General features: G+C 47.6%; 1 protein-coding gene across 4 annotated transcripts in view; it reads left to right on the forward strand.

Moving 5' to 3' along the window:
• Window positions 1-8,180, forward strand: part of Wdr72 (WD repeat domain 72) — a 180,471-nt gene extending 172,291 nt beyond the window's left edge. For all 4 annotated transcript variants that reach the window (XM_013510272.1, XM_013510273.1, XM_013510274.1 and 1 more), the window contains exons 19-20: window positions 1,017-1,121; window positions 7,093-8,180. In XM_013510272.1, coding sequence (XP_013365726.1) covers window positions 1,017-1,121; window positions 7,093-7,148 — 161 coding nt within the window. In that variant the 3' untranslated portion in view covers window positions 7,149-8,180. The remainder of the gene's footprint in view (window positions 1-1,016; window positions 1,122-7,092) is intronic.
• Window positions 8,181-11,592: the final 3,412 nt, after the last annotated feature.

Consider the following 11,592-nt stretch of genomic DNA (forward strand, 5'->3'; position numbering starts at 1 on the left):
GCCTAGCTGATAGAGATGGTGTGTGTTTGTCAGCGAGATCTGAAGAGACAGTGGTTGTGTTAATGCAGCGACTGATGACAGGCAGAATGTCATCGTACTCACGTGCGTGTGTGTGTGTGTGTGTGTGCGCGCGTGTGTGTTATTTAAGCACTTGGCTTCTAACAGATAAGCGGGCTGAGGTTAGAGTCTTGCTTTGTTTTCCTTTTCCGCTGAGTTACTTCATGAAGGCAGCGCCCACCTTTCCCAACAGGTGATTGCTACCAAGCAGCATGGGGAGAGTTACACACGCAGACTGCGTGGGCGAGGGTTGCAGCCTGTGGGGGATGTGGGCCCTGAAGAGCATTTTCCCGCAAAGTCTGTGGGTGCCGTGCGTGCAGAGGAAGTGTGTCTAGACTCCTGTGCTGGCCTCTCTGTCTCTGCTCCGTATTCCTACTTAAGAAATAACAGCTAATGACCAGTAATCGAAAGACCTTCTGTTTCAAATGCCAGCACTCCTTATTTTCGGCGTACACCTTCTCTTTTTTAAGATTTATTTTTAAAGGCTTCTTCCGGTGTTTGTATCATTATTTTTAATTCCATGAAAGAGAACCAAAACGCACCCAGAGTATCATTAGCTGTGGGTGCTCAGCCGGCGGAGGTCTCCCTGGCGTGGAGCTCAGCCCTCCAAGCAGCCTGGGGTCCTCAGTGCGCGGTGGCCATTAATTGACTTTATTGTTTTAGATTTATGCATTAAAAATACGATTTCTACTTGCAAGGCATCACTTTGTTACTTTGTAGCTTTTAAGCTGATGCCTTGAACTTATTTTTCTTCTAAGATAAAGTCACATCTATGGATTTTTCAACTAATTACATGTCTGCCAATAAATACTTAGAGGATACATTTTATTTCAATTTATTATTTGTGTTTACATAGTGTGTCCCTGGTAGTATCCCTGGGACTGAGAAGAAGTGGTTTAATGATGTTTGCTGCTGCCTCCTCACCTCTCTCCCTCTCTTTCTTCCTTTCATTTTAATAGCTGCAGTCAGTCCAGGCGAGCATGACAGCAACTCGGAGACAGCCAACTTCCAGGACTCCGAGGACGTGCCTGGCAGATGCGTCTTGGATGGGTCTGAGAGTCCAGGTGAAAGCCATTTAAAAATAGTCAAGTATAAAATGATAAATTTGACACTGCTTTGGGGTCCTGGAGCGGGGGCATCGTAATGCTGTTCTCCCTCAGCAGCTGCACTGTCAAATTAATGGTCACCTCCAGAGGTCACGGTGAGGGGCTGCCAGCTCCCCTCCTTCATCAGGAATTCGGTGGGACGAGGTACAAAGGCTGGATGACTGGGAGCGGGGCTGACACGATTAGTTCATTATCATCCATTCTAGGCTGAACTGGTTAGTACACGTGGAGGCTGGGGCCCAGAGGAAGCTGACATTCTAAATATTTCAAATAATGAGATCCAGCAAGAGCCGGGCACACACGGGGAGGTCGGCAGAAAGAGACTCAGCCCGGCACGCGGGATTCCACCGCCCTTCCAGGTACAAGCCGACTCCCCGGGAAAGGGGTTGTCGAGGGCAGCAGCGTGTTGTCAGGCAGAGCAGAATGGCAACTCTCCCCGTGCACGCGGCCGTGCGCATGCCACCCACATTTGTGGAAAGAACAGACAGAGAGGTACTGGAAGGTCCCGCCAGACGTGCTAGAGCATGGATTTCTGTTTGTCTTTGGTGCATTTAAAACAGGCCTAATCCTGACGACTAATTAAGTAAAGGAAAAAGTCTCTCGGATGATGAATGGCATTCCTGGGTCGCGCCAGAGCCACCAGGTGCCAGGAGGTCCCTTATTGCCGAGAGGGAAGCTGCTCGAGGCCGCTGCTCCTCCTGCTTTATCTGGCCCCTGGGCACCCTTGGCTTCTCTCAGCTTCCGCGCTCGCCCTGTTTCCTGTGTCTGATCCTCCTTCACTGTAGCCTGTCAGCTTGGTTAAGAGATTTCCAAATCCCATAGCCTTCCCTGACAGGGGCCAGCTGCCCGCAGTCCCCTGATCCTTCCCAGAGGAGAGCAGCGGAGATTTAATTTTCAGTGAGAGGTGCGGCCTGCAGTCTATGTCAGGTCTCTGAAGTCATCTCGGGGCCCCGCAGGCCCAGGGGCAACAGCTTTGCACATCAGCCCCTCCACCACGCCAGACTCCTCCAGAGACGTGCCGCCGTGTTCTGGGCCTCGGCTGGGTCCCAGCCCCACCCCTGCCCCAGTGCCCACAGCCTGGGAAATGGCACCGCCCACAACCAGGGGAGGTCTGTGGGCGAACGCACCCATCCCTGCCAGAGTGCCCAAGGATGAATGCGGATTCGTCTCACCGGCAAGAGGGTGCAGAGTGGTCGTGCCAACGTCTGTGATGACATTTGCACTTAAACTACTTCAGTGTGGATTCAGATTGTCTCATTCCGCACAGGTTTCTGCAATGTCTTAATAAACGCTTCCCGGCACCCTTTTGCAGGCGGTCACATGGGCGGCACAAGTGTTTGCCCAGGAGTTCATTGCTTTTGACAGGAGCAGAGCAGCTCTGTGCCGACATCGCTGCCTCCTCCCTCTGCAGGCGCGGGGCCGCGGTGGGTTCAGACGGTGCGGCCCTGTGAGCGGCGCAAACAAAGGGACATCCCCAAAAAGAAAGGTTAACTAGAAAACACAGGTGCTGATAAGGCATCTTGACTTCAAGAGCGAACACGGGCCCATTCCTCAGCCGTCATTATGCTGGTAATAAAGGATGAATTACTCCGGCTCTTTCCTCCGTCCGTCCCTGCATTTTAAGGCATCTTGCCGTGTAGGCCTGCAAACCTCTGGAGGCTTCAGGACTGGTCTCACTGCCTTCCACTGAGAATTTGTGGCTTGGTTGTCATGGAGACATCGTATTTCTCCAAGAATTGCTCATATTGATCCGTGGCCAGGCGTAAATGGTCAGGCGAGTGTGAGGAGTGGGGGCTGGGCAGTCCTCGAAAATGACCAGGGCTGTGGGTTGGAAATCAGCTCATGGCAAACACTTAGGTAAAAAGACAGAAGCAGTTTTATTTTGTTTCAGGGTTTCCTTCTGCACTTGGGGCCGTTGTCTTGGTGCATGAGGAACTGAAAGAGACTTGTTAGCCGCTTGTCATGTCAGATCTGTGGCGCTGGTCCTGACACAGCTGTCAGCCTTCTGCGCGGTGCAGTTCAGGGACATACAACAAAGAGGCAGCGGCATGAATTATTTATTGCTCCTTGTGTGGGTAAAATTCTGTGATAAGAAATTAAGACACTTCTGAAAGGGGTGCTTGTTTTAGAAGAAGGATACTGATGAGAGAGTGGTAGGGAACTGTCAGGAGTGGAACCCCGAGGAAGGTAAGCTTTGTATTTCTGGTGTGAATTTAGTGGCCTACAGGGACTCTTTCTTGAACTATGAAAAGGTGACTGTTCACTTTGCAGTGTCCAAAAATGACCTTCGGAGTACCAAGTCTCTCCGAATGTCCGGGGTCCAAAGTGACCCTGTTCCCTGGTGGCTCAGTTACCTGTGCTGACCGCGTGTGCGTGCTGCTCGTCTGGAACACGTTAACCACCTTAGTTAAAACAAAAATCCAAGTCGGGGTTTTTCACGGGTGAGATCTGGGGAGGCATCTTCGAACTCGTAGAGGTGCTCCGGAAGCTAAACTTGGAGTTGCGCTCATGGACAAGTCATTGTGTGGAGAGGGGCCTATTTAAATCTGTATGCATCGTTCTTTCTTTTCCAACTGGAGCATTATCACTCATTTGAAACTCCTGTTAACATTTTCATGGATGTGAAAATCCCCCACTTACAGAATAGAAGTGGTCAGTCTTCTGGCTTTAATGGGTATTGACCTTACATAGTTTTATCTATGCAATGCTAAATGGCTAATATGGTTTTTACATCATTTCAAATGAATAGGCCAGTTGTTTGACCCGCATACAGAAAATGAAAGATCGTTCCCCATACAAGCACAGTTCAGGAGCATTGCTTCATATGTTGCTCTTTGCAGACAAAGGCTTTGCTTTGAAAACCCTCTCGCCACCGTCTGACGAAGCTCTAAGAACTTCAGCTTCCAATATCAGCTCATGTTCAGATCCAGAAATCAAGGAAATCCAAGCACAGGAAAACTAAAATTGAAATTTTTGAAAGAAGTTGAAGTTTATATTTTTAAAGATTGATAGAGTTTTAAATAAAATCTAAATGTCAAATATATGTATGTGTGTGCATGTGTTTGTGTGCTTATGTGTACATGTGTGTATTTGTGCACATGTATGTATTCATGCATATTCATGTGTTCATGTGTGCACTCATGCATATGCGTGCTTTTGTGTATGTATGTGTTCTTGTGTGTTGTATGTATGCATGTGTTTATCATATTTATGCATGTGTTCATGTGTATGCATGCATGTTCGTGTGTGCATGTTTTGTATCTGTGTATATATGTATTGTGCTCGTGTATGTGTTCATGTGTATGTGTATTCACATATGTGTATATGTTTGCATGTGTTCATGTGCATGCATGTGTGTGTTCGTGTGCGCATGTGTTTTGTTCGTGTGTATGTTTAGGTGTTCATGTATGTGTATGTATGTGTTCATGTGTGTATATATGTTCCTTGTGTGTGTGTTTGTGTTTATGCTTGTGTTCATGTGTGTATGTGTATGCATGTTTGTGTGCATGCATGTTTTTGTGTGCTTGTGTGTGCTCATGTATATGCATGTGTTCATGCATTTATGCATGTTCGCATATGTGTCTGTGTGTGTGCATGTTTGTTTATGCATGTGTGTTCATGTGCATGTGTTCATGTGTCTGCATATGTATGTGTTCATGTATCCATGTGTGTATGTGTTAACGTGTATGTGTGTTCATATGCATGTGTGCTCGTGTGTATTTGTATGTGTATATGTATGCATTAATATGTATATGTGTTTGTGTGTGTATGTATGTGTGCTCTTTGTGTGTGTGTGTGTGTGTGTGTGTGTGTGTGTGGTCCTGTGTGTGTATGTGTGTACATAGCAGTGGGACTGGCCTGGTGAGCTGTGTGGGAACCATGCCTGTCGAGTGCAGTCTGGACGTTGCTCCCCAGCACCGAATGCATGGCCATCCATTTGCAAGCCCGCCGCAGTCTGCCATGGATCACCGTCCGCGGGCACCTGCTCTCCAGGGCGCTCGCCCTCACTCCTGCGGCCGCTGTGACCTCTCTGGGCTTGCGCTCCGTACCCAGGTGTGTGCCAGAGTCCATTAGGCTGGCAGAGCTCCTCCAGCCCAGAGCCTCCTGCTCCTCTGACCTTGCCCGTGAACCTGGAAGTCTCAGCTGGTCTGGGAAGTAGGGCTCGCTGTGTCTTTTCTCTGGAATAATTCATTAGCAACGAGTCCAGACGCACAGGTGAGTCCCAGATTGAAGTTCCTGGCTGAGATTCTGCGAAGGAGGCCTGCTCGCTCCCTGGCGTTTACGCGTTCCTGGAACCCATGGGGATAACTTTGATGTCTCGTAACAGAAGCGCGAAGGCAACATCGTGGGCTGGCAGCTCCCTCTTTTGTGATTTCAGGGCCATTAGGCTTTCTTTCTTGGGCTCCTTAAAGCCCGGTTGCTTCTGAACCTGAAAACTATTTTCACAAAAATAGTTTGGCTGGGTCTTCACCAGTTAACTACAGTTAACCATTTCCTGCACAGCGAACAAATGTCAATCTTCGTGCCCCAGGATGTTTGTTAAAAAGGGTCCCTGGCCTTCATCTGCACATCCCTGATGACGAGCATAGCATGCATATTTCCGTGAGGTGTTGATGAGAGATCTTAAGTTTTATCTCCTCATTTCTTGGACAATTAGAAGTTTTACTTCCTAGTGCCCTGGGGACGGAGCACTTCTGAGTACCTGCAGCGGAGAGCGAAGTGAGGAGGGCAAGCCTGAAGCCCAGGGAAGAAATGCATTCGCTAGAGTTTCCGCGTCACCCCGAAGCAGCTGACAACCGTATGCATATGCCAATAACCGAGCACCTCAGCGGCTCTCACGTGGCACGCTTGGTGTGCAGATCTATACACACCTTTGTCAATCGATACTACGTCTGCATGGATCTGAAGGACAGAACTAGATTTCTCGCAGCTTTCTGGGGAGCAGACTGTACAAAGCCAAGGTGGGCCTTTCCTCTTTTACTGTTCTGGCTCGTGAAACAGCAGCAGGAACTAGGTAGCGCGAAGCAGGACAGATTTGGGGCTGGAACGCTGGCGAGGGCTCATGATGCCTGAAGCAGGAAAACGCAGGCGGCGTGGGCCACGCATCAGTCATCGCCATGGAGAGTGCGCCTGTGACGACTGGCGCCAGCGCAGCCTTCGGAAGCCAGAGCCTCCTCTGGAGCAACGTGCAAGCGCTTTCTTCGGGCCTCTCGTCACAGTATCAATATTCTGATTAATTTGTCCAAAGGGGAAATGGAAGCATCAATGTAATAATTTTTAAAGGAATTAAGATTATGGACTAACCCACACACACATACGTACGTTTAGTATGCAATATTACCTTAAACCAAAGAATCAACTTTCTGACTTTTTGCCAGTAGGGGTGGGAGTCAGTAGTCAGGGTTGTATCATTAATATAAAAATAGCTCCTGAAGGCCCCAGGCTCAGAGAGCTTGATAGGCAAATGAACTGAAATCACACATCTTTAGCCCCCAGGAAAATCGCCCAAGCTGTCCAAGTTCTAAAGGTTTTTTGAGTCTATAACGCTAATCCTAGTTCAACTAATTTATAAGGCTTGACCCTAACGCTGCAGTTGGGGTTTCTCTACCAACAAGTAAACTGCTTGGAATTTATGGAAATTTACTAATTTCATACCAAATTCCTCTTGTTAGAAACATTTACTTTCCTTGACAATCTAAAAAAAAACACTGAATATGATGTGCCATCACAGGGCTTGTGCCCGGTTTGTGAGATAAGACCGTTGCTTGTTCTATTCACGTTTTCTTTCAGGACGGAAAAGAGACGTGGAAATACCGGCACACCTCCCTCCCCTCCCCTGTCCCTCCCTCCTGCCTGCTGTGTGCACCTCCCCGCCCCGCTGCCCTGTCCTGGTTCCACTGCGTAACCCAGGTTCCTGTCTCCCCTCTAGGCGAGCCAAGACACCATTCCTGGATAGCCAAGATGTGCTCCTGCAAGGTGTGCTGAGTGGAGCGGCCCTGCAGAGCCTGGACGTCACCAATTCAGGGATTCCAGACCTGCCATTCATCTCCCTTGTAAAGCGGTGCTGCCGTTGGTCTGCAGTGGGTTTGCTAATTCCTTAGCCAGAGTGTATTGAATGTACAGTTACTGACTGAAAATGCTCCGTTCTTCTAGAAAATAAGTGCTTCAGTCAGCAGTGGTGAACGTTTTAGAGCTTTCAGTGATACAGCCCGCTTCAGCACACCTGCCACAGGTTTGCCACCACTGGCCTAAGTCGTTATCTGTCCCTCCTTATTCTCTGCTAATATTTTCGACAAGAAATGCCAGCCCGTAGACAGAAGTGTAACAGTGCTTTGGATTTGTTTCCATTGTTTCAGTCCCTGAGTTATATAATAAACAACATTAAAGCCAACATCACACACAATTTAATGTTGCTTCAGCATATGTAACGTAAAGCTTTAGTGAATTTGATTTGTTAGGTGAGAGCATTTTGTTAGTAGACGCCCTAGTTCTGACCAGTGGCTGCAGTAAATCTCGTCCCTGAGCATGAAATGCTGTTAACAAATAACCGATTCCCTGCAGTCATCAATTAGCCGAAACGAGTGACATCCACTGTCACAGTTGCCAAACCAGTTCGATCCAGGGAGTTGGGACTGCTGACGACCACGAGGCTGCTGCCCTCCGCCAAAGATTGAGCTTACTGGTCACAGAGATCTGGGCTGGGGAAGGGAGAAGCCACTCCTAACGCGTACAGTTGGCTCTTATTAAATGGAAGCTCTTACGGTTCTTTTCCCAGAAAGAAGCTTCACTAGCAGGAATTCTAAAACTAAAATATGCGAAGTAATATAAATAGGAATTGACATAAAGTGCTCATCTATTAAGGCTGTTAGCGATCTGATTTACTTGCTGTGACTTATATTATACCATTCTTTGATTTATAGAAAATCTTCAAAGCTTATTAATGTGCATATATTATGAATACAAATATTGCCTAATCTATAGAAAAATGAAGTATTAAATATATGATATATAACTCAATCTAAGAGAGAATTTCAAGTCTCTTCTCATCAACAAACTCATTTTGAGCACCAGAGTCGGTTTCCGTGCTAGGACAGGGACAGAGGAGAGAACCTTACAGTTGAACATGTGGTCTCTACTCACAAGGATTCAGCTAATGCTTGGCCAAAGTGCAGACATCAAACGTGACCCCTCTAAGTAGATTCAAGTTGCGTTCTTCATTTTCTAAAAACGATGCCCTTGTTGGAAATTATGTCTCAGTACTTCACAAACTAACTTGTGGGTTCGAATGATCTAGGAAATTAAAGCCCTTAGGAAATTGACCTGTATGCTTTTCCTCCCTGGGGAGACAGTAGCCAAAGCCCACCAGAAACAAGTTGCAATGTAAAGGAAAGTGGTGCTGGGGATATAGCTCAACAGCGCAGCTCTTCCCTGGCAAGCTCAAGGTCCTGAGTTCGATTCCCAGTACTCAAAAAAAAAAAAAAAAGAAAGTGGCAAGTTTGGCAGTGGGGGGCTTTTCCGACACTCCACATGCCGGCTTTCACAGCCACCACAGGAAGGGCTCCGCGAACACCTTGAGTGCAGGTAAGGTCACCTAAGTGTGCGTCCTCCCTCACAAGCAACAGCCGCGTGGCCGAAACCTGCCTGTGCGCCCAGGTCCCGGACTGTTCACTGAGAATGCGCTTTATCATTTTCATAGTTACCTCTCATCCTTTGCCTTTTCAAAGATGAGAAACGGTAGGTTTTAACAGTTGCCACATGTGGCATTTCCTCGGGTCTAAGAAAACCAGTATCAAATCCTTGACAAAGTATTTTCTCATGCCACTAGCCATAGGAAATGAGGAAATCAGAATGACATAACTCTGACTGTACTAAACAGGAGCTTTTCTAATACCTTATTAATGGAAGCAAACACCATAAACAACCAAGACCTTATTTCTAAAACTGAGAAGTTCAGAGAGATTTAAATAATAGTTCCAGAATATCCACATGCAAACGTGCTGTGACACAAATGACAAAATCCATCCGGGCCGATTTCCTGCGCGGACTCAGTCCGGCATCTTCGGTCCTGTCTGTTGTGGAAGACGGTTAGTGGCTCGTGCTGCCCCGTGAGCGGGATCGGCCACGGCTCCCTCACCACAGCTGCGAGCTCGGGCCTGCTTCTCACGTGACCGAGTCCTCCTATTCGTCCTGGTTGGGCAGCGGGGTCACTGTGTCCACGAGTGCGTTTGTAATAAGCACTTCATTAAAATTATCTTGTGAGCTGGGCGTGGTGGTGCACACCTGTAATCCCAGCACTTGGGAGGCTGAGACAGGAGGATTGCTGCAAGTTTGAGGCCAGCCTGGGCTACAAAGTGAGCTCAAGGCCAGCCTGAACTGCATAGCAAGGCCCTGTCTCAGAAAGACAAAAAAAAAAAAAAAAAAAAATTGTGAGAAGAGACGTAGACCACCCAAAAGAGTTTCGTAAAGAATACCGTATTTTCACGTTTGCAAGTCTGGGTCCTTCTGTTCACGGTGGCGTGGTGAGCGGTCGTGCAGTGCCTGGCTGTGCTGCGTACTGGTTGTGCTCCGAGCCCCGAGGCAACTCTGGAAGACCTCAGTCACCCGGCACGCAGCGGAGCTCCCCGCAGTGTCCGGCCCACGGGCTTCAGGTGCCTCTGTCCTCGTCCGAGCTGCAGAGCGGCCTCACAGGCCTGTGTCCCCGTGGCTCCGCAGCAGGGTTTGGATGGCGATCTGTGCACTGCAGTGCTCTCTACAAGGTGACATGTGGTGTCACAAACAGAGGTGGCCCGGGGCCTCCAGCTTTCCCTTCCTGTTAGAAACTAAGTTGATCCACCTCTCTTAGAAACACAATGGGAAAACATTTCTCTAAATATTAACATTTGCTCTGTAGACGGTGGTGTCTGAGTGACTTCTACTTCCTTTTTGTATGTCTCTTTCCTGTGGTCTGTATGTTTAAAAGCCTCTGGTAATCATCCAGATCAACATTTTGGAGATGAAGCTGCTCCTCTTCAGTGTTTATGTGGCATAAAGATTTGTGCAACACGTTGGTTTAAAACGAGGGCTCAGGATGCATTGATTCCCAGTGATTCTAAAGTCTTCTCACAGATTTGACTCATAATTTTTTTTAATGTTAAATTTTAAAACTCTCTATTGTAAACTTAATGTTTTGGTTGCTCCATTATTGAAAGGCAGTTTTAGACACTTTTATTCTCCACAAAATATTGTCTAGTGCACACATAAATTGCCCAAAGTTGTGCTCAGTTTCATAAGAAAAATCGCAGCTTTGCAAACATTTACATCATTCTCAGAACTTTCGACCTCTGCAGGAGGGCTGCACCTGTCCTCGCTGTGTGTCCTTCCAGGGCTGTCTCCTGGCTTCAGGAACAGTGGATTCAGGATCCTTTGCTCAGCTGGGGCCCGACTGGTGGTGTCGCAGAAACGAGCAGGTGTCCCAAGGGACATCGTCCCCAAGACCAGTCCCACCCCCGAAGCCCCTGGGAAGGGCTGAGCGCCCTCCGTCTCTAGCAGGGCAGGGACCAGGGTGAGGTCTGCGGCCATAAGCCCTATATGGACTTTCTCAGACCTGAGCCTTAAAATGTGAATATTGTGGATTTTTTACAGGAATTAGATTTTATACCTGTTATATTAAAATGTGTTTCTCTTGATCATCCTGTGCTTTACCACTCCCTAGTCTGGGAACCTGCTCATTAGGTCTAAGATAAATTCACCTTTACCCCGGAAAGCACACTGTGTGTAATAGGCTATGACAGCTGCCTCATTATAAGCATGATTATAATGGTACGAATGTAAGAAATAGTCAGTTTAATACCGCGTGAAAACCGAAGGCATGCACCACTGCAGATGTGTGAAATGACTTCCTTCTTGTCACACGCCAGGGACCCTGAGCAGGTGGGATTCTTCCTGTCAACATTGCCGCTCCAGATTCCTTTTCCCATGGCAGACATATTTTCCTGTCCACTTTGGGAATCCTTTTGTGTTGAATGCCCCACTAACTGGAAAGGTAGCATGAATTTTATTCAAGGATACAAGGTTCTTAACACCAAACATAATTAGAGTATGTTTAGTACAACATGACAACTGAATCTACAAAGTGCAGAACGCCAGCAAAAGGCCGATATTCATAACATTACGGAATGGCAATAATTAGTTGGCACAGGATCCCAGAGCCAATCATTTGCTCACTTAGCAATCGCTTTAATTGCAATTATCTGTAAAGTCATCGTCGGCTTTTCGATCTCACTGGTACGCGTCTAGAAAGGTGTCTTCACACAGCTCCGAGAGGAGACACAGCACCACGCCCTGGTAACACCTCCGAGACAAAGGTTGCCTGGGACAGTTCCCGGTGGCCTCCAGGCTTGGGTGGCTTCCCTGTTAGATCCACAGCTGACTACATTTTCTATCAGAACAT

Source organism: Chinchilla lanigera, unplaced genomic scaffold (genome assembly GCF_000276665.1).
Source record: "Chinchilla lanigera isolate Chin_1 unplaced genomic scaffold, ChiLan1.0 scaffold00008, whole genome shotgun sequence".
Taxonomy (NCBI): Eukaryota; Metazoa; Chordata; class Mammalia; order Rodentia; family Chinchillidae; genus Chinchilla; species Chinchilla lanigera.